The sequence below is a fragment of the Strigops habroptila genome, chromosome 4 (genome assembly GCF_004027225.2).
Source record: "Strigops habroptila isolate Jane chromosome 4, bStrHab1.2.pri, whole genome shotgun sequence".
NCBI classification, from domain to species: domain Eukaryota; kingdom Metazoa; phylum Chordata; class Aves; order Psittaciformes; family Psittacidae; genus Strigops; species Strigops habroptila.
In genome coordinates, this window is record NC_046358.1 from 52975056 (window position 1) to 52997492 (window position 22437).

At 44.8% G+C, this 22437-nt stretch overlaps 2 protein-coding genes across 2 annotated transcripts; both read right to left on the minus strand.

Moving 5' to 3' along the window:
• Positions 1-836: 836 nt before the first annotated feature.
• Positions 837-4235, minus strand: MYOD1 (myogenic differentiation 1). The gene is made up of 3 exons (XM_030485241.1): positions 3658-4235; positions 2137-2215; positions 837-1508 (listed from the first exon to the last, which is right to left on the minus strand). The coding sequence occupies exons 1-3, from the start codon at positions 4216-4218 to the stop codon at positions 1258-1260; spliced, it is 891 nt and encodes a 296-aa protein (XP_030341101.1). The 5' UTR covers positions 4219-4235; the 3' UTR covers positions 837-1257.
• A 5849-nt stretch (positions 4236-10084) lies between these two features.
• Positions 10085-15021, minus strand: LOC115606582 (ferritin light chain-like). The gene is made up of 3 exons (XM_030482745.1): positions 14757-15021; positions 12192-12338; positions 10085-10919 (listed from the first exon to the last, which is right to left on the minus strand). Exons 1-3 carry the CDS (start codon positions 14937-14939, stop codon positions 10416-10418), a joined length of 834 nt encoding a protein of 277 aa, XP_030338605.1. The 5' UTR covers positions 14940-15021; the 3' UTR covers positions 10085-10415.
• Positions 15022-22437: the final 7416 nt, after the last annotated feature.

Below are 22437 nucleotides of genomic sequence, written 5' to 3' on the forward strand. Positions count from 1 at the left end.
AAGTAAATCCCTGGAGTAGTGCTGCCAGCGATGCATAAAGTTCAAATCCAAATTAAAACTGCCTATCTTTGGCCTAAATTCCAGCCTGAACTTGAGAAAAACTCTGATCTGTCCTTTGAACTTTATGATAAAAAATTCTTTGCAATTAGTTTCTAATACTTGAGAGTATATGAACATGGTACAAATACTTGAAAATTAGAAATTGAATGAAAAATCTGAATTTTCGTCCAAGAATGTGGTACCTGGTCTTGTGAGGTACTGTTGTATGACTTTAAGTTTTGGTAGCTGCACCGGAATTTGGAGAGCCTAATTTATTGTGATTCTTAGTTCTAGCACATCTTTGTAAGATCAAGATCTACAATGTAACTGTAAACTTTGGGGGGAGAAAAAGAAACATGCTCATTTACCTTACAGATTTCTTTAATAATGACTATCATGTGCAAGACTCAGTTTACAAATCACTAGGATATAACATGAAGAAAGTAGACCCCTTTTCAGCAACTTCTTTATGCAAAGTAGTTGAAAGTAGTGCAACTGAAGCATGTTCTTAGTTTCTTTGCTGAATCAGAGCCCGTATCTTCTTCCTGCCAAGGCAGCGATCTTAGTATCACTCCTAAATGCACAAGTAATTCTAGAAGCCCTAATGAAAGTCAAGATATCACCACAGATTTTATAAATAAGGGTCTTTATTTAGAATACTGTTGAAAACATTCTTGGCAACCACATTGTATAAATATATAAAGTTTGACACAACAAACCAAGCAATATTAAATATTTTTTTTTTATTTTTTCCCTTTTGTTTTTTAATTTTTGCTTTTGTTGGGGTTTTTTTATTTTTTCCCTTTTTTTTTTTTTTTTTGCAAAGCAACTCTTATTTACAATTATACAAAAAGTTTTATAAAAAATGGTCCACAACCTTATTTTGGCCAGAAGAGGAGTAATAGGAAGAATCTGTCATGCCACTACTGTTATATTCTCCTCTGCATTCAAGAACCAGGTTCCTATTCTCCCAAAACCCCGATTAAACATTGGCCATTTCATGGTATACAATTTCATCTCTAGACATATTAAATAACTTTAGTTTAACAACCAATAAATAACTACGTGTATTTTGAAGTAATACAGGTTTGAAAAGTTATACATTTGAAGGAATTTTGAGTGGTATTTTAAAACTGGAACAAGTCTTTTCAGTCTTAGTTCTCGGAGTGTGGCTGAACGGAGCAATGTGTTTTCAGTGCAGTCCTGCTGGACCTGCCTTTATAACACTTGGTAGATAGGGTTGCTGCTGCTGTTATCCTGGGGAAGTGGGGTGCGGTTGGTGGGAGAAGGAATCTGGGCTCCGCTGTCATTCAGGCTTGCTCCTTCTGGGGAGGAACAGGGACTCCCTTCAGCAACAGTTTCCACTGGAGGCAGTATAGGACATGTGGAGTTATCTGTGGAAATCCTCTCTACAATGCTTGAGAGGCAATCAAGGCTGGAAACAACAGAACTCTTCCCATGCTTTGGATCTAAAAAAACAGGCAAAAAAGGTGCTCAGTTTATCCAATGTGTACTTAACGTCAGTAGGATGTAGTTCTTTCATAAACCCCCAGTGACTGGCTGACAGTATGCATCTGTGAGCATGTAAAGATTCAGAGGAAATTAATATTGGTGAGGAAACCAACTATTAGAAAATAGAGATGGTGACTGCAAAATGGAAGAAAGATCCAACCAAAGTGCTACTTTCGGGGCAGGGTGGATCCAGGGCTTTACTTAAATCCAAAGAAAGGGAAGGGAACAATTGGAATCAATTGTCAATTACTCCAGTTTGGATCAATGATAGGTAGAGTTAGAAGAGTCTTCATGCAACACATTGTTAAACACTTAAAATTAGTTGCAGGGAAGAATATACTTTCATCCAGATGTTATATCTGCAAAACAGGAAATGCAGCTATAACATACCCCCATATTTGCAAATACATCTAGAGAAAATCCAGTGCTTCCACTAGCATCAACAGCTCGCTGGCTGAAAAGGCAGGTTCCTCTTTCAGCCCAGCTGGGGTCAGCTAAACGACTGGAGACGAGAAGGCACGGGGAAGCTTGCTATATTGGCTGCCTGTCTCCATGTTCCACACAGCCGTTACAGCATGTACTCACCATTTGGTGATTCTGTGTAATAGCTGCTGTCATAGCTGTTTCTTCTGCGGGAGTTGCAAGGAGGCCCGCTGTACTCCATCTGGAAAAGAGAGCAAGCTGGGTGAGGTCGCTGCCTGGGGACAGCCTTTACTGAAATGCCGGTAACTATCCCATTTTGCATTTCAGCCCCTAGTCTCCGTCACCGCTCCAGTCCTGGCTGAAATGCCATCAAGTTGTAGTTTCTTTGAATAGGCAAAACTTAACTTGGCTAAAAGGGGATTCACCACAGAATATTTCACATGGCACAGTTGTTCCAAAGGAAAATTACCATTGCTGTTGCATCAAATGCTGTTAGCTTTACAAATAAGATGAGGTTTTCCAGCATTTTGATCAGATACTGCCCTACATGTATCTTCAATTTACAACAAGGAGACCAAAAGGGCAATGAGTCTTTTTTTCATTTAATTTTTGAAGGTTTTTCCAAACATAAGTTCATCTTAAAAAGCCTCTCTCTTTGTCCCTTTATTTTAGTTTCTTTTCCCGTTTCCATTTCATACAGAAAAAGCCTCAAAACATTGACCAATGTATTTGTTTGCAATACTTTAATCCACAATAAAATTTCTTTCTGACAAAAAACCAGACTCCTATCTGTAAGTCTTCTCTCCAGTCTGCCAACTATCTCATAATGTCAGATACTCAACCACCAGAGCACAGAAAAAAAAGCCCCATAAATCTCAGGTCTGTCAATATCCCACCCCGGAGAGCTGTCCTGCACTCCAGCCACCATGTCCCACCACCCCAGAGTCAGAGTCCGAGCCTAGAGTTGCAGTGAAAAGATGTGGCGATGAGACACCCTCTCTGGCACCCACCCTTCTTCTCCCCTCCCCATAACATACAAACATGACTCGAAAGCCTGGGGTCTCCTGCCTGGTTCTGGTAAATGGAAGGGATGAACTGAGAGGAGAAATAGACAAACTTTTATTTCTTTTTTTTTTGTAAGGGTCAAGAAAAACAACTCTTGTTGCTTTAGACCCTCCTCCTGTTATCATGATGAATGGCAGAAAACAAAACTCAAGACACTTATCAGTTTCCCTGTAACTACCATGACCACGGGGACCTTCCTCTCTGCTGTCTTTAGAGGATTCACAGCAAAGGATAGGAACAGAGATGCCCGAGGAGCTACAGGAGCACAGGCAGGGCTCCTGTAGCTCCTCATGTCCCCATCCCAGGCAGCTTCCCAAGGTGCTCCCCCAGCAGCTCTCCCTTGGCTCCCCCAGGATGCAGCAGGACCTGCCTAACTTCTCATCCCAAGGAAAAAAGTGTGTAAGAGATTTTTCTTCTTTCCCAGAGATCCTGGTATGTGTGGACCCCCACCTCCCTTTGCTGCTGGAGCTCAAGACACGAGAAAGCACTTTGTCTTATGCCTGAAGAGGTATGGAAGGTAGCTGCTAAAGGTGGGAGAAGGCAATTCACCCTGCAGGTTTAGACCAACAGTGTCCGGGGGGCACCTCGGTGGCAGGGTGTCCTCCCTGGGGCACTCACCATGCCATCAGAGCAGTTGGAGCGGGGGCTGGAGGCATCCGATTCCCCACTGTAGTGCTCCAGCACTGGGTAGTAAGCGTCCTCCTGCTCCCGCAGCAGTGCCTGCAGGCTCTCAATGTAGCGGATGGCGTTGCGCAGGATCTCCACCTTGGGCAGGCGCTGGTTGGGGTTGGTGGAGGTGCAACGCTTGAGGGTCTCAAAGGCCTCGTTGACCTTGCTGAGCCGCCGCCGCTCCCTCATGGTGGCAGCCTTACGACGGTCAGCGTTGGTGGTCTTCCTCTTGCAAGCCTTGCAGGCCCACAGCAGGCAGCGGCCAGCCTGGTGGTGCCCACTGGGTGCCCGGACATGCTCCTCTTCGTGTTGATGCCCGTGGTGATGCCCATGGTGGTGTGGGTGCTCCTCGGGCTTCAGCAGACCCCCCACATGCACCAGCCGGGGGTCCAGGTCCTCAAAGAAGTGCATGTCCGATGTGTTGAAGCACGGGTCATCATAGAAGTCATCAGCGGCTGCAAAGGAGCAGAGGGAGCCCTCCGTCATCTCCATAGGGCCCAGTAAGTCCATGGGGGCGGCGGCGGAGACAGTGGCTGTGCCAGAGGGGGTGAGTGCGGGGATCAGAAGAGAGAGGGGGCTTCGACCGGGACGTTCAGCGACAGCCACTGGCCAAGCGGGTGTTGCGGAGCGGGGGCCCTCACACTCTCTCCCAGGCGAAGCCACCAGCGCTGGCGGCGGCTTCTCCTGCTGCTGCCGCCGCAGCCGAACCCCTCCCCAGGCGCGCCGGTCCGGGAGCGCCACTCGAGGCCGTATTTATGCCAGAGCCCCCCCGCCCCCCGGCGCGGCGGGTCGGGACGGGACGGGACGGAACGGGGCGGGGCGCGGAGCGGAGGGAGCCGCGGCCAGCGGAGCCCCCGGAGCAGCGGGGGGGCGCGGTGTCCCTTGGGCGGGGGGCGCCGTCGGGCCGCTGCTGAGGGTGGTGGGGCTGATGCAGAGCTAACGGCAGCCGCTGCCGGCGCTCTGCTGCACGGGTCTTTTTCTACTTTTTCCCCCCGCCACTTGAAGCAGCCCAGCCCAGCCCTGCCCCGCTCTGCGCTGCGCAGCCCGTCAGGGAAAGCCACGCTCCCCGCTGCCCGAAGGTGCCGGCAGCCGCCGACCGCTCGCCCCGGGGGGATGGCGGCGCTCCCGCTCTGCCCGCACGCCCCGGCGGGGGTGACGCGTTCTGCAGTGCGTTTCCCTGCGCGTCCCGGCCGGTGGGCGGCGGCGGCTCCGCTGGTTTCTCCCTGGGAAGAAACCCCCAGCCCTGCGACGGGTTTCTGCGCGCCGGCCCCGGCCGTGCGGCTCTGCGGCCACAGGGTAACTACTCCGGGGGCGTTCGTGAGGGCGGACGGTGCGGGCGGCACCTCAGCGCCGGCGCCGGGCCAGGGACGCCGCGGAGAGCCGGGGCCGTTCCCGCCTCGCGGGCGCAGCGGGTGTGAGGGGAGAGGCAGGGCGGGAAAGGTCGTGACTGAGGGGAACCGGCGGGCGACCGCGTTCAAAATGGTGGCCGCGTGGTGGCGCTGCGCTCGGCGGGAGGCGGCGGCGTGACATGGCCGCCTCTAGGTGGGGATAGCGGCCCGCCGCGCTGCGCCGCCTGGCCCCCGCGTTCCCGCGTCACCTCCCCGCCGTGAGCGGGGCGGCGGCTGCGGCAGGTGTTGGGGCGCGGCTCCCGCAGGAGGAGGGCGAGGGGCCACCGGGTCTCCGGGACAGGGCGGGGAGGGAGCGCACCCGTTCCGGAGAGCAGTATCTCCAGAGCCATGGTTGTCTGCTCTCCCCCGGGGGGGCAATTCCCAGCAGAAAACGCGTGTGTGCCTGGGGGTTTTTCTTGGGAATCAGGGTGTCCCTGCCCACGTGGGACCCAGGTACAGTTCAGAAATATATACCAAGGATGGAACAAGACTCAAGCGCTGTTAGTTGAAACTATTTGACCTCAGAGCAAAAAGAGGTTCTGTGGGAGGGTGAGGTCTGGAGTGGCCGAGACACCAGCTAGTGCCTGAGCAAGTTGCAGCCGTATTTATCACAGGAAGTATTTGATTCCTCCAATAAAGCAATGTAGTAATGGCTTAGTAATGATGTACTGGCGGAGAGCTGAGGCCTGAGTTACGTTCAGCCATCGCTTCAGCAGATGATTCATTTCGCATGAGCTATGATGTATAAATTTGCATTTCAGGTTCTTCTTTCAAGTCAAGCCTCTGTTTACCTTTATTCTGAAATCTTTGAAGAGATGGACTTCACCTTGTGAAGTAGCATTTTGCTGCACATGTAGTTGTGCTGCTTGTGCAATATGAACTTGTTATTTTTGGTAACTAGCAGTGGCAGAGTTTGGACCTTGAAGAAGTGGGCTGCTTTTTGGTAACATCTCTCAAGGGTGCCAGAGTTTTTACACTGGTTTTGGAATATCCTTTGAGATGAGGAATTTGGTTCTTTTTCCAATACAGAAGTTTCCAATACAGAAGCATTTCAGCAATGCAACTGTGTGATTTCATTGACTTCACGATTGAAATAGTTATGGGTATTTTTAATGTACCATAAGCTAAAATTAATCTCCATTCTGCAGTTATAACTATGGGTAAAATTTCAACTCACTCAAAACCAAAGGCAAAGCTCAGCCTTCTGCAATGCAAAGGGCTGGCTAAGAGGTTCTGAAAAGTTAAAAGACATCCATCAATGATATAGTCCCCAGTCCCTGTGCCTGTGGCTTCTCGAAGGGGCTATGGTGACTTCTTTTGCTGTTAAGTGATTTGGTTTTTGCAAAAATTCCTAATCTGCAGTTCCAATTTTCTACTTACTTAAATGTCTTTGACTAGAATTAAAGGTCAGGACTGTTAGTCACATTCTGTCATTATCTTCAAAAGATAACATTTTTAAAGAAAAAGTATATGTTTTAGACTCTGTACAAGTTCATTCTTTCAGTGTGTCCAATGCTGAAAAGTGATATGTCCCAAGGAGATCAGCTATTGACCACCTTTACACATTTACAAGTCTATCTCCCAGCTGTTTCCGAGAGGCAGAGTAGCAAACTTGTGGAAACACTTCACTGTTATTACAGAGGTTCTTTGATCCAGAAGGAATAAGCAGATTTTGGGTTTGGTTGGTTGGTTGGTTTGTTTGTTAGTTTTGGGTTTTTTTAGTTAAAATAATTCGTATTCAAAAATAGTGCTAGGTATACAATCATGCATAATAAGTATAAATGAGAAATAATTTTATGTTGTAACAACTAAACATGTAAATTGGGATGTCAAGGCTTGGTGCTGGCTGTGTGACCCATTCAAGACACTTAAACTCTCTCTAGATCATTGGTTTCATTTGTGGAAAAGGTAATTTTAGCTAATATTTGCTCAGTGTTGTAGTGTATTCCGCCACTGTGTGTTTCTAGGTTATATTTGACCCTAGGAAAAGGCACTCTGAGACTTGTGTGTGTACTGGTCACCTTGGGCAAATTGGTAACAAATGGTGGAACTTGGGCAAACAGTACAAGGAGACTGTCAGTAATTGTCCATGAATGAGCTTAAGTGCATGAATTGATCTAAGTGAAAAAGTCAGGAGAAAGCCATGACTAGATGGTGAATTCTGCTTGGAGTGATCTTCCAGTGGAGGTGCCCTTGAGGACTCCTTTCCTGCTGCTGTGACCAGAACTAATATTCACTTTCGGATATTATTCACAAAGATGGGTTTGTCCAGAAAGATGTTGCCTTGTATGGTGGGGACTGAAAAAAAAAGTCTGTGCAAAGAGCAGATCCTGAGGTGCTCTGCTCAATTTTGTGTGGTCATAGTGGAGAGGATGAAGGACAACATGATCTCCACATGGAGACTTCATGTGAATTCCTCGCTCTGAGAGTAGGCAACCATAAGCAGTGCTTGTGGCAAGCATTTAGAAGTATGCTGTTGTTAATACCTGTTTGGAGCCTCTGTGGCTGTAACTCATAATTCCAGTAAAGATTAAGTCTCTCCAGAGCTTCCAGTTTGGATGCTGTATTTAGGGTACTGGTGCTATTCTGAGCCGCCCCAGATTGTGTGTGTGGATGGTTTGGGCGTTGCTTTGGAGGTACAGATACAGAGTATGTATATGAACAAGTATTCAGCAGAGAAAGAATTTTGAACGTTTCTGTAAGTGTTGTTGCCCTTATACCTGTTCAACATTCATCCTTCATCTCCTTTTTTTGCAGGGTGCTGTTGAAAAGGAGGCTGGGAAGGCAGGGGCAGGTTGTACTTTCTATGCCGAGAAGCATAGACAGACTCATCCTATGTGCAATAGACAGGTATTGTTAACACAGTTTGAGATTATATTCATGAGCATATGTGCCCTCTTAGCAGAAGCAGCATGTGGACAAGAAGAGCTTGCTATCTACAGTAACTGATTGATTGATTTCTCTTTTCTTTTTCATGGGATAGAGACTGGGAAAATAGCTGATGGTGAGTTTGTGTAAAATTAACAGAATCATCTCTTCAGGCAGAGGGCCCAGAATGTGGATACGTATGGCTAGGAAGATGAATAATGAGAAGAGAAACAGACATAGCAGCATTTCAGGGAAAAAGAAGCAAGTAAGTCCTGCTTAAAAAAATAAAATAAAATACTGGGTTCTTTGTTATGTTGGAATTCATTTAAGGTAAAAGACAGTCTTAAGTGCTGGAAACCATGGAGGAGGCTGTACCTCCATTTCCAAAGGTCACCAACTCTTAAAGAAGACTGTTGCAGAAGTAGGTCACACATTACCAGTAGTCTTTGGGGTGGGCTTATCTGGCACTAGTTTATAATTCAGTGAGTAGCTTTGCTCTGTTCATACTTAGTGAGCTGTATTTTAATACTGAGAGGGATGGATTCCATTGCTCTTATTCATGTTAAGTTGCAGTCAGTGGAACTAATTGTTGAATAAGGTATGCTCAGCATGAGGATGGGTGATGGAATCTAGCCCAGATGGAAATATCTTTTAAACCACTGCAGTATTAGAGAGCAGCCATCTTAATATAGGCAAATCTAGCATGTTGCTAAAAGTGCTTCAAGCCATTCTTGTGGCACACTCTAGTATTTTTACAGATAAATGCAGGGGTTGTTTTAAAGTGATCCCCTCCCCCACCCCCGAGGTTGAATCGTATTAACAGAAAGATTGGGAAAACATCTGCATTGTTGTCTGTCTTGTGTTAAAACACCAACAGAAAGTAGGTGGGATAATGCAGTTTTGCAGAAATCACTACTTAACTGCAGCTGTGTATAAAAGTCAGTTTACTGAAAATGTTTCGTTGTGCAGCGTTCTTAAGGCAGTTTTCTGACATTTAGTCATTCTGTAATCTTCTGTCTCCTCCATCTTGTGCAACTTTTTTAGTAGAAACGTACTGGTGCAGTTTTGTACACACATGCAAAAATCTCTTGGAGAAGAATACTAGCATGCCTATGTGGTAAATTGAAGAATAGAGGATAGATGCAAATTGCCATTTTTGAATTGAATTTATTGTCAAGCATAACAGAAGTATAGCTTACAGTATTACAGAAAAGTGTGAGACAATCTGTCAACAAAGCAAACCCCAGGTGCGTAAAAGATGATGTATACAATGACGAAAAAGCTAGCTGCAGGCAGTTGATCTAACCAGTTGCTCTTAGGTGACCTTGGTAGCCAGTGTACAGAGAGGCTCTCCTGTAGGAGATGAACAGAATCTGGACAGCTTTGAACTTTACCCACGCTGGCTAAAGCAAAGGCCTTAGGTGTGGTGGTGCTAATAGCCTCCTTAACTGAACACTGCCCTAATTGAAATGCAAAACTGAGTGGCCACTCTCCAGGATGCAATTCTAGTTAAGTGTGCTGTATTTTCACTAGGATCTTACTCCTCTACTGAGGACCACGATAGGAAATACAGGAAATAGCAGTACTGTCATAATAATACATAATTTAGCTAGCTGAAAGAGGGGTCTGTTTGGTAATTAAAACATCCACCCTAGGTTAAGTCTGAACAGAGCACCCTAGAGCTAGTGTCTTCAGTGACACTTGCAAAATATGCATGAGAACCTGTAAAGATCACATCTAATAAGAACCCATAATTTATCTCCTCTGCTTTCTGAGGATGAGAAAAGCCAACCAGGCAAATAACTGTACAGAATACCAGCACATTATCTTACTCCCACTGTTAAGGAAATGTTTGCATCCTTCATCCCGGAGAAGTACACCACTAGAAATAGCTGGGTGATAAGTAAATGAATTAGACTACTCATTTAAATTCCTACTATGATAGAAATAAGACAAGAAAACTTTGTTTTAAAAGAGTCTTTTAAAAAAAGTTCATTTTGTTAGTATACTTGTTAGTAATGCAAAATATGTTAGTTATATAAAATAATATTATAGAATTAAATCTTTGTATTTTCTGCCACATAGAAGTTTCCTTGTACTAAAGTTGCTTTTTTACTTTTAATAAAAGTTATATATACTGTTAGAAATAATTTTCACTAACTAATCCTATCAGTCATTTAAGATAGAAAAGAAGCTTAAAAGCTTTTGGCTTCTACAAAGAATTACGTATATAAAAGTGTGACTAATGCAAACAATCTAGGTAACTAGCAACCTTGCTGTCATTTAAACACAGTAATGATATGGGCTAGATTTTGAGCTGTGACTCAACAGAGGACAGGGTGTGAAGCAGGAGGAGCAATACAGCATCATGTCTCCTGAGTCCTGGTCTCAAGTCCACCCTCTGTACAAGTCTGCCTTAGGAGCTGCCTTGTAGCTGCAACAGCCACAGTGTTAAAAGCCCTCCCTGCCCTGCTTCACTTTTGCTCCTGTCCCGTCATTACGCTGGGGCAGCGTGGTAGCGCAGTGTATGGTTGCACAGATTGGCCCTATGCCATTTCTGTGCTGGGAAGATTCTCTCTGGGGTCGCTTCAGACCCTCTGCAGCTCCTGTACACTGCTGCAGAGGTGGGCAGGGCCCGCAGTGCTCACTAGACTTTGGCTCTATGCCTGTTCTGAACTCTTCCTGCAACCGGTCCATGAAGTAATCCCCAAGACTATTTCTGCCATCCTGGGAACAGTCAAGCCTGCGAGCATTGGTCAGCAGATCTCCCATCAGCTTGATCTTCTGGATTTTGGGCCTGATAAATTGTTTCTTGATAGTGCTTGCGCTATGAGGGTCTGCATTTTCAATACTCAGGGCATAAAGCTCTTCAAAATACCGTACCATAGTTTTCCACTGTACCATTGCTAGTTCCAGGGCTTTCATCAGACCAACTGCATACTCACAGTTTGGTTTCTAAAAACAAAGACAGAATTACATTTATTTAGAAGAACAGCTCATTTTACTGTATTCACTGATGGTTCCTGCAACTTACCTGGTGCTATAAACAAGATGTGGGAGGATTTTGCAACAGCTCCTTCTAACTGGGAGCATCTGTTGTTTTTTTGCAGAGTTGGATGGCTGTAAACATACAGAAACTGCAGAACCCATGCACTTTTTCAAGGAACAGATATATGTGGCAGCAGTCATGCTTTAGGAGCGTTCTTAAACCAGGAAAACCTATCATAGAATCAGAATGGTTTGGGTTGGAAGGGACCTTAAAGATCATCTTTTTCCATCTCCCTGCCATGGGCAAGGACACCTTCCACTAGATCAGGTTGCTCAAAGCCCCATCCAGCCTGGCCTTGAACACTGCCAGGGATGGGGCAGCCACAGCTTCTCTGGGCGACCTGTGGCAGCGCCTCAGCACCCTCACCTTTTTCTTACATCTAATCTTTTAAGTTTAAAATTTACCCCTCATCCTATAATTACGCTCCCTGATAAAGAGTCCTTCCCCATCTCTCCCATAGGTCCCCGTTAAATACTGTAAGGCCATTATAAGGTCTTCCCTGATTGAATATTTAGAAAGTTTTTCAAGATGGCCTTTTTATTTTTACTTTCTTCAGTTTAACAACTGCTGTGATAGGCCAGTGAAGAGCATTATGTACTAAGTATTTACAGAATATTGATTTGGTTGAGGAGAATCAGCCTCTTCAACAGATGTGGTGGGTTTTTTTTTTCCCCTGATAACTTTGAGTTCTTCCTTTGTACCTATGCAAGCCTGAGTCAGATCTGTAGTTCAGATTTTATCTTGAGCTGTGCTCCAGCAGAACAACTACTGCCCCAAGCCGGACGTTTCCCCTACCTACTTCCTTACCACCTTTCTTAGGTGCTAATGGATACTAGGCTTCTGTTTAGTTCCAGTGTGAAGGAGACAAGTCGGCTGTTTCAGCACAGTTTAAGGAGTCTCATAATCCATTACGGCACACTGGAAACAGCAGCTGAACAAAAGAAAAAGGGGACCACTGTTCATATTCTTTTGGGCTAGAAAGCAACCACGTAGAGTTAGGAATGTATGTCTCACAGTTTCTAGGCATCACAATCAAGAATAAAACCATATGACAGGGAAATTATATCTGGAAATCTAATAGTGGATGAATGCAGACATCTGAAGTACCAACGATATAATGCAAGTGGTTACATTACTGAGGATTGCAACTGCTGAAGAGCTTATGAACTACTACCCACCTGAATGGTTTTAGAACAGTAATGGCCCCCTCTTTCTTGCTGATACTTCATCAAAGCCTCTGCGGCTTTTCTCTCTTCCAGAGCTTCATGCAAGAAGAACTTTGAAACATTTGGTAGAGCCACATGTGACTGATCAAAATATTCACCCTAAGCACACAAAACATGAGTATTAAGATTTGCTGGAGATGGGACTCACTTGCAGCAGAACATGGCTTTATGGGAGAGCCTTCCAATGGTAGCTGTTCTACCAGCACAGTCACTTTGAAGACCTAATCGAAATTTCTGCAATAAATGAAGTAGTTACGGTCTTAAATGAAAAATCTTTATACTTCTACTGGAACTCCGTCTTTTAATACTGGACAGGTAACTGTAGTAGTGAAGTTCTGTCTCAGTAGCAGTCAGAGACCCCCAGAATATTTTGAGTGGTTGGGGGTGGGTTTTGTTGTTTTGTGGGGGCTTTTTGTTTGGCTATTTTTTAAACATAGTTCCAGCACAAGGAACATCAAATTTATCCCTTCAGGTCAGCATTCCAGTGAAAAGTTAGCTTTCAAAGGTATGAGAAAGATGAGGCAAATAAAAAACCCACGACTTTGCATCTATTTATTAGCTTTGTTATGGGTAATGTTATTCCAAAATAAAGAATACTGCTACTGAACTGTACTGTATGCACCTTTAATACTCAGGTGCTCATGTCTAGGAATGCTTGAGAAGTATTACAACCCTAAACCCACTGCAGGCCTTGTTCTGTTCTGTATGGGAAAGTAACACCTTTAACCACTGCAGTATTTTAATCATGCTAATAGATCTGTCAGTTCTTACGTTAGAAGAATTTTATCCATGGTAGTGCTGTCCCATAAAGAGAGCTTATTGGGGACAGGTAGCAAAAGAGAGCCACGAGGTTATACTAGCTTCAGCATTGGTTCTGCACAGCTCTGATGTTGAGGAGGATGAGAGGCAGCAGCTCGGAATATGCCAAGAACCAAACTGAGGTAGTTAGTGTCTTGATCTGCTGGTTCTCTAAGCATGCATATGCAACGCAGAACAGCTTTTTGTCTCCTGGACATACTCTGGGTTGCAGTACTGTATCTCAAGCGGTTGGTTTGTAGCCTGCCTAGGAGGGGTAAGGAATAAGTATTTGTGTTTGCTAAGTTTTTCTGCTTCTTATTGTTTTCCCTGCTTTCATCTATTACTTTGTTTAGATATGAAATACTTGTGTTTCATCTGTGCTGCTCTGTTTAGAAAAAATGCAGAAGAGTTACATACACAAGTTTGTCTCTTGTATTTTTATGGCCATCTGGGATACCCCAGAGCTGTGACACACATACATGTATGACCATAAAACCATTCAAGAGAAAGCACATACTGGAATCTTTTATTAAGAGCATTCATTGCAGTATTTGCATAATCCTTTTCGTGAAGTCATTCATTCATGTTTCTGTTGACAGGAGAGTCAAGATTCAGTGTTTTATAACCTCAGTGCAAGTGTGCTGCATGACTTCAAGCAGAGCACAAGTTACCACACCTGCTTAACTGTTAAGGTAAATCTTTTATGTCAATCATTAACTGTTTAATATGTTCACATTTCTAGGTTTGATGTATCCACAGTCAATTTCTAATCGAGCCTTCCCCATCCCACCCAGCTGCCAATCACTAGTATCATTCTAATCTACACGCTTAACAAGTAGAGGTTTTACTGCATACTTACATTTTTAGTGCACTAATAGTTGACACCAAGCTTGATCAAAAGATCTTGGATATATACTGAATATAGTTTGTATTGCTTCTCAGTGGATGCTTGGCATCAGAAGGGATAGCATTGATCATTTTGTTTCTGATTTTAATTGCTTTGTTAAAATACGTGTTGCCTTAATATTTGATATTTAACCGGACACAGTTTTGGCATGCATGTTACACGGTATCAGAGATAACTTTGATAACTTTTTTAATTCATGTCCAACATTCCTGCATGTGGAGCAAAAACCCCAAAGGCAATAGTGATGTTCACAAACTTACTTCACCAGTTAACTACACACAGCTATTTTACATACAAAGTTTGGGGAAAAAAAAACCCCTAAACGCTTAGGAGTTAATAATCCAGATTTGTTAGTGTTCCCTGTTCCTGTCCCTCTTTCCACAGGCATAACTCTGTGTGAACTACCCAAAATCCACAAGCGCTTGCTTCATCACCCACTAGTTCCTAGACCTTGGCTGTCGTTGCGCTAGCCGCGCCAGCGGCCGCCCCGGGCTAAGCGCAGCGGTAGCAGTGCGCACCCGGAGCCGGCTCTGAGAGCAGCGCTACCGCGTCTAGGTGTGAAGAGAGCCCCAGATCCCGCTGGGTCACTTCATGGGTTAGAACCGCTCTTCCATTCCTGCCCGACTTTGAAACCCTCCTGAACCCCCGACAGCGCCGGCGGGACCTGTCCCAGCTCCCGGGCACCTCCCTACCCCACCGCCCGGCGGCTGCTCGGGCAGGGCGCGGGGGGAGCCACGCTGCGCCCTCGGCCGCCTCCCGGGACCTCCCCGGCCAGTGGCCGTCTCGGTGCGGGCCCTGTCCCGCCGCCTTACCAGCGCCTGCAGGCAGTAGGCGAGCTCCAGCAGGGCGCCGGTGACGCCGCAGAGGCCTTCCTCCACGGCGGGCGGGAAGCTCTGCCTCACGCGGCTGCCGGGCAGCGCGCGGTGCGCCTGGCAGGCGGGCAGCGTCACGCGAGGCCGCTTGGAGCGCGGCTCAGCCATGGCGGGCGCCGCCATCGGGCAGCCGCCGCGCCGCGCCGCCTCATATAGCGCGGGCACCTGGGACACACCTTGCCGCGCTCGGCAGCGCCAGCCGCCCCTCCCCGCCTCCCTCCCGGACCGTGCCGGCGGGAGGTGCGCGGGGCTGCCCGCCCTCGCCGGGGGAGGGCAGGGCCGCCATGGCGTGCGCGCCCGTGGTTGGTGTGGCGGTGTCCGAACGGCCCGGAACGGTGCGGGACCGGGACCCCGGCCCCGGCCCACCTTCGCTCGGCCTGGCGTCGGTTGGCAGGGCGGAAAGGGCCGCGCGCTTCTACGTGGGGTTTATTTGAGGGACGGTCGCCAGGGACGGCCACATTTAAACGTCTCCATTTAACAGCGAGCGAGCTGTGAGAGCGCGGCGCAGCCCAGTTGAGACCGCAGCGGCTGATGGTAGCTGCGGTCAGGTGCAGTCGTGGGGAGGGAAAAATCCTGGGTAGTGAACAGTGTATATGAATGTGTCTTGGCTACAAGGGTAAATAAAGGGTAAATCCTTTTCTAATGTAGAGCTAGAAACGTTTGGGTCGAACTCGTCCTAGCTAGGCAGATTGAACCATCTTTAGTATTGTAACTAATAATCCTCGGTTTATAGAGTGACTTTAAAGATACAGGTTTCTGACTTTTTCAACTGATTTACCGTTGGATGGAGCCTGGCGTGTTACTGCTTGAGCATTTATTTACTCTTAATAGACTTAAGCCAGTGGACTGGCAATATAAGGAATCTCAACACCCTTCAAATTTGATAATTTTCTGTTCAGTGACTTTGTTTAGTAAGCTTAATGTTGGGTGCTGTTCTGTGGAATACTTTTCTAGCAGATCACCCCACTCCTCCCCAAACCCAGGATGCTAAGGGCAGAATCATTATTCTGTTGCACATTTTAATTGTCATTGGATCTGACTATCTAGAGCAGAGCATGCGTCCGAGAGTAGTCACATAAAGATGTCAGAAATTGCTTATGAGAAAAAACTTACGTACTTGTAGTTAGGTGCCTCCATCTCATATACTGTTCAGCCCTCTTTGTTTACTGTAATTGTCCATTTTTCAGTCTTCTGATTCTTTATGCTGTAGTAAAATTAGAAATTTCAGCAAATAAATTGTAAACCTGTGCTAAGTTCACTTCAAAAAAACCTCCAAACATTTAAGCATATGCTTATTTTAAGCACTTGAGTGAAATTGCATGTGAGGAAAGTATACTTGTAATGTTTGCAAGGCTAAAATAAGTACCTGAATTCATAAGCTACATTATATTCTTTGACAAGAATGCCTATATGCCCTCTTTCACTGGGGCACTAGGGCCTTTTGCTGGGAAGATGTACTTCTAGCAGTTACCTTTTAGCTCCCTCCATTCCAACTGTCTTTTTTGTAGCAAGTAAACTAGTTGCAAGTGTTCTGTTTTTCCAGAATAATTCTTTGACTGCCTCAGAAGAGGAGGAGTAAGTGTGTGTGTCTGCACGTATGCATTGACATTCTAATCTGAATTGAATACTTGACATTGTTGCTGTGGACAGTCCAAATAATTAGAAATTGCAATAGAAAGCAAGTTAGCTAGTGTATCTGTGGAAAAGTTTATAGTTATATTTTGTTAGGTGGAGTTCATGGCAATAATTTCTGAGCATATTTGGTCATAGATGCTTGCATCTGTGTTAGTGGATATATGGTTCCTTGGAAGTCAATGTTAAGTTATCCCATTTCAGTGATGGAGAACTAAGATGCAAAGACATTTCTTACGGGTACCTATGATTTATCAGGCTGATCTGAAAATTGACTCTGAATTTCCGTAATCTCCATCTGTTCTTTAACCCCTCTTTTTATGAGAACACCGTTCAATTTATTTTGCTTTGTGCTTCATAGAACTCAAGGCAGTACATGTCATTTGTATTGTAATAAAATGTATTGTGGAAAAATTCCACTGCAAAGTAATGTAGGGATTCTTGCTACATAGTATGAGGTGGTGTCACATGCTGGTTGTATCTGATCTGAGAATAGTAGTATCTGTTCCAAAAACTTGTGATCTCAAGTCTTGGTTTTCAAGAAATGCTGTACTCTAGGGAACAAAAAGTTTGTTCAGTTTCTTAATTAAAACATTTCAACATGGCATAGAGTAAGTGCAGCTGCCTGTTATCAGGTAGGATTGCTTTTTTCCCACCTGCCCTAAACTGAAGGGAAAGTCTTGCATCTCTCTCCCAAACTGCCAGTAGTTTACTGCCTGTAACAATAGCTGTATATGACTTTGATACAAGTGAGTTTGGGTTAGATCCTTATTCACACTAAATGTTGAAGTACAAAGGTACTTTACAGATTTTCTCGATAAACTGATGTTGGGTGAAGAGGGTTGAACACTGAGTGATCTTGGCCAAGGGAAAGCAAGAGCCGGTAGTTACATGCAAGTCATTGTGGAAAGGGTTGGTAACATCTGTAAATAGGATTGGTGACAGGATTGACCCTGTTTATTCCCATAATCTGGGATTAAATGTGTAGTGTTAGGCACATGCCTTGATGAAACATGTCTGTTTTTATGATTTGGCATGACTTTGGTACAAAACATTTTGAAGAGTGTTTAAGGTGTATGGCAGAGTGGAAAGCTAAACAAGCACAGTGTGGTATACAGAACTGCAATTAAAATTCCAGCAAAATAAGCTTTTTTACACACACACACGCTCCTCCCTCCCCTTTGTTTTCTGTTCTTCAGCACAGTGCAGCAGAGGGGATTGTTACTGGTGGTGGGTTTTAGCAATCATCTGCAAATATCCTTTCTGCTGAGACTACTTTACAAACATTTAGTTGTGTCTGACCATTTTCTACCTTGATTCTCTCTCATTTTAACCCTAGGTAGCAGGAGTCGTGACTGTTGCTTCTCTCCAGCTGCCATCTGTTAGCTTCTTTCTGGCTGTGACAGATTTTTCATGGGCTTTGCAGATAATGTATCTAATGCTGCCAAACTTTTTTCTTATGTGATCATTCAGTGCCCATCAGTAGCTATGATGAAAATGGAGGGCTATGTGAGGAAAAAATAATAAGCAAATAAACGTATGATATGTATGCCTATGAATTAGCCTTCTTCATAATTTTGTTTCGTAATTGAGTGAAACCTAAGCTCTCTGGCAGGAAATGGAGAATGATTCATACGAACACCAATTAATTCACATGTATTCATGTACTGGACTTGAAGTCACTTAACCCATTTTTGTATGCTTTTCCATTCTCAACAGGTGCTTCATTTCACCATTTTATCTGATCCCACTCTTTTTTATTTCTTTTTTCCATGGAGGAAAAGCCAGCAAGACCTCTGAGTTGTTTTGTTGCCTTTTTGCACTGTATGACTCATAAAGTTAAAAACGCAGCCTGAAATTTGGGAGCTTACTACTTAAGTAAGCATAGAAAAATAACCTTTTTTAACTGCCTCACAGTAAAAGTAGTCATCAGCAAAACATGAGATGACCCTGGGGTGACAGTAGCACTGTGACCAGGCTGTGAGGTGGACACTCTGGAAAATGCTTTTTGTCTGTAGTCACTGAGCAAACAGAAAGGTCCAGTTTGTTGTAGTGCTGTGCTATCAGCATGTTTTAGCAGTAGAAGAGAAGGATTTCCCAAAAGTTAAAGTTAAAACCTATTCCCTTTGAAGTTAGAATCTTGATCTTGTTGGTATCGAACAGAGCAGACAGGAGCCTATTTTTTGGGCTTATAAGTACTGAAAATAACTATGCAGTGCTGTGGCCACACATATGTTATATATGTTCAGTTGATTAAAATGAGGTACCACAAATCCTGTTTGTTAAAACACTTGGATTAATTTTTATTTTGGAAGTAATTTTTGAAAGTGCCTTTTTTTGGCACTTCCCTCACATACTCCAGACTTAGTTTTCCATTGCTTTCCTTTGCTAGAGAGTCAAAGATTTTCCTCCTGACATTGATATTTTTGTATTTGCAAGACATTAGTGCAGTGTTCAAAGCCAGTTGAGATGTTTGAGGGTGTTCTTCAGTTGTACTGGAAACAGCCATACCTTTTTTGCCTTCATTCAGTTTCCCACTTTGCATCCGTAGCCTGGTAAAATTGCGACACTTTGCACCTCCGGTGTAACTTATCTCGGGCAGTTCAGTTCCATAGCCTTCCTTGACTCAAGTCTGCATGGCACAGATACTGAGAATTTGGCTCATCTGGCTTTCTTCTTTTGCAGTGAAGCTCTTCCTTAAGTAATTTTCCAAATGCTGGATAATATAACCCATTGTGATATATAGAGTTCCTTGAAAATTTACTGACTGCAATTTGTCCTTCAAACAGAATATGCCCACAGGCCATGGGCATATCTGCGCCACGTCTAAAATGTAGAAGATGAGCTCATGAGAGTTTCTGAAATACAAGCAAAGCTTATCTTTAACCTTGTGTCACAGAGCAGGTATAGAAGGGTTTCCTAATTCATGCTATTTTCTTGTCTGCAGTGTTTAAATTAGATTATCTGTAACTAATGCTTGCTTTTACTGTGGGACCCTTCCAATAGCAGAGAGTTTGCTTCAGCTAATGCTGAGAGGAGACAGGCAGCCTCAGCTCCTCCTTGGCAGGGTGCTGCAGGGACCTGGAGAGGCTGGTGCTGTGCAGGGCAGCAGAGAGCCTTGGTGGTGTGGCTGATGCTCAGAGCTGCCCCGTGACTTTGGTGTTCAGGGCCCATCCTGCCTGCATAAGCACCTGCTCTCACGCTCCTGCAGGTCCCCAGGCACCCCTCCCTTCGCCTGTCTCTACCTGTAGGCTCTTTCCAGCTGCTGCCACAACCACAGTGCTCAGGCAGACTCATCCTCTCCCTTTGCTCCCACCTTCTCTTCTGTGGACCTGCAGAAAGCTCCATGCCAACAGCAGGTTTGGGGGCTGTGTGCGTGGGCTCTGCAGTCAGGCCAAGAAGATGTAACTGCATCTCAGTGGACTGCATAGGTAGACTTTTGGCTGGACTGTTGTCCTGCCTCAACCTGGCTTATGGCTGGCACCTTCAGCTGTCTTGTCGCATCTCATGTCCAGCTGCATGTGGCCGTGTTTGAGTGCTTGACTGTATCTGTGCTAGACTTCTTAATGCTGCAGGTGAAACTGCACCACAGCCACTACCAGCTTGTGTCTAGGAGCTGTATATCACTGTTTTCTCTGAAGCACGTTATCACTCTTTCCAGTGCAATTTTAAATATTGACGATTCACCTACACTGAGTTGTTCTCCCCTAGTCTTTTCTCATCGTACTTACAAAATAGTTAGCTGTGCCGACTAGGCTTCTCGGCAGTTCTGTGTCTTTAAGAGCCCTGCCTCTGCCAGCGCTCAGGAAGCCCGCGGTTTGGCTTGGGCGGGCAGGCAGCAGGGAGAGCTGGAGCCGTGGGGGCTGGCTGGCTGTGCTCCCTGCCTGGTGGCTGCAGGGGACGGGCAGCCAGGCCGAGCGGGCTTCAGCCTGGTCAGCAGCATTAGCCCTTCAATCTCCATTTCTTGTCTTATAAATATACTTAAGATGTAAGTGAACTATTAATGTCAGGTGGTACTGGCTGATACTACCCACTTGTTTTTTTAAAGAGCTGTGCTTAGGAGTAAGTTAGGATAAATTGGCAGGGTTCATCTGCCTCTTAAGATTCTGCAACTGTTATTTGAAACCACATTTAAAAAAACGTAGGCCAGCAAACTTAAGGCTCATCCTTGCAATCTGTCCATGGCATATCATAAGTCCAGTCCCTTATTGCAGGTTAAAGCCAGTGGGTCTCAGCTCTGGAGCAAATCTAAGGGAATTCTGTGGAATTTCTGAAAGCATGTGGCACACCTCAGGCAACATTACATAAGGGGGTTGTGCAATCCCAAACTGACTAAAGCCTGACATAATTTATATAAAGCCTGACATATATCTTGCCTTTCTATTCTATCTTCCTTTCCATAGCTGTGGGTAAAAATTTGTGCTTACTTTTGGACAAATGAGAAAAGAAGACTTGGTATGTTGAAAAAGGCAGTGTCTTTTTTTGTACAGTCTGTGCCATCGTGCAATCAGTGACTGCAGGTAATGCCTTCCAAGGAGTGTAAACTTCAGTAGATGTACTCTGTTCTCCAGATTGCCCTTGAGGGAGTATCAGGCCTGCCTCTCTGAGGTGAAGTATGAGCAGATGCGCTCTGTCCATACTCAGAATATTTGGGCTAGCGAAGTAAACTGTGGGCAAGGGCTGAAGATCCAGAAACCATTTCTTGTCTTGATGCTATATGCTACATATAATTGGTGTTTGTAGAGTCCTTGCTAGTATCAAAAGCACCTGCTTGTGAAGTACAGGTACTCCTGGCTGGTGCCATTTGCTATTTGACTTGAGAGAGCCATATCTTACCATACCACAGCTATGGTAAGAGGTGTGTGAAATGTTTACAGGTGAAGAGGAAATGATTCTAAATGTCTTAGCTTTCATAGTCACCAAAAAATAACAGATGAACCCTTTTCACAATTTTTGTTTGAAAAAGAATCTTTAGAAAGTTTAAATGAAACTGCTTGAGAAAAAAAGTATGAAAAGGTTCTTTATTTGAAACTTTAAGTGAGCATTCATCAGCTGAATGTTTGGTTTAAGTTTTATATTAATATGAGTTCAGTAGTGGTGAATCAGACAAAACAGAAGTGGGCAGTTTCACTCAAACATCGTAGACCTTAAAGGCTATGCTAAATTCTGATGAAGTAATTTCTCTTCTAGTCACAAATGATCCTTTATTGCTACTTCCTGCTCAAAACACCTCTTTTAGGCCATCTACGTACCATCCTTCATAGTGTGTTGTGATTTCCTAAGGTATCTCTTTCCCTATCGTTTTCTGCCTAATTTAATTTTAGGCTTTAAACACGTTATTAAAAAAACCTTACAACTGTAGGTGTTAGATTGTAGTCTGTGGCAGTATATCCCAGGCAAAGTCTTTTGTGCCAGTTTGCAAGGCTCAAACCAGTTGTTTTCAGTTTCAGTGTCTTTATGCAGAGCACTTGCTGAATTGGGCATTCTCCTCATTTCGTTGGAATTATGAGGTGTAACTCAGAGTATATTTGGTCCCTATCACTTGAGGTAGTCAGCACCATTAACGAGTGTTTTGGGAAGTTGTTTATGACATGGTGGCATTACTCACAGTGATGCAGTGAAACGCTTTACTTTTCCATTTTTAAACCACTACCTCTAGTTGCTGTCTTTTTTAAAATTTAGGAATTACTGTGCTGAGTATTTACAAATTTCACAGAACATTTTGTTCTCTGATTTAAATCCTGCATACCGAGTGCCTGCCTGGGGCAAAGATAAAAAAAGTTAGCTATGACACTCCAAAACTGGTAGAATAAATCCTGTGCAGCTGGCCTGCGTGAAATGTGCCCAGTGACAGCGAGCCGCAGAGAGGATTCAGAGGGTTAGGGAGAGCTCTGTGCCTGTCATGCTAGGAGTGTTTTATTGCTTTTGCTGTGAAGGGCAGTAACAGGGAGGTATCCGTACTGCTCAGTATGAAGTGTGCGAAGTGGTG

What these genes read in the sequence shown, in the direction of transcription:
- MYOD1 (XM_030485241.1), bottom strand. Translation starts at nt 4,218, where the DNA reads ATGGACTTACTGGGCCCTATGGAGATGACGGAGGGCTCCCTCTGCTCC. An exon ending in CCAACTGCTCTGATGGCATG is followed by an intron (nt 2,216 to 3,657) that starts GTGAGTGCCCCA and finishes TCTCTTTTCCAG; the next exon opens with ATGGAGTACAGCGGGCCTCC. An exon ending in TTACACAGAATCACCAAATG is followed by an intron (nt 1,509 to 2,136) that starts GTGAGTACATGC and finishes CTGTTTTTTTAG; the next exon opens with ATCCAAAGCATGGGAAGAGT.
- LOC115606582 (XM_030482745.1), bottom strand. Translation starts at nt 14,939, where the DNA reads ATGGCGGCGCCCGCCATGGCTGAGCCGCGCTCCAAGCGGCCTCGCGTG. An exon ending in CCTACTGCCTGCAGGCGCTG is followed by an intron (nt 12,339 to 14,756) that starts GTAAGGCGGCGG and finishes TTGTGTGCTTAG; the next exon opens with GGTGAATATTTTGATCAGTC. An exon ending in ACTGTTCTAAAACCATTCAG is followed by an intron (nt 10,920 to 12,191) that starts GTGGGTAGTAGT and finishes CTTTGTTTTTAG; the next exon opens with AAACCAAACTGTGAGTATGC.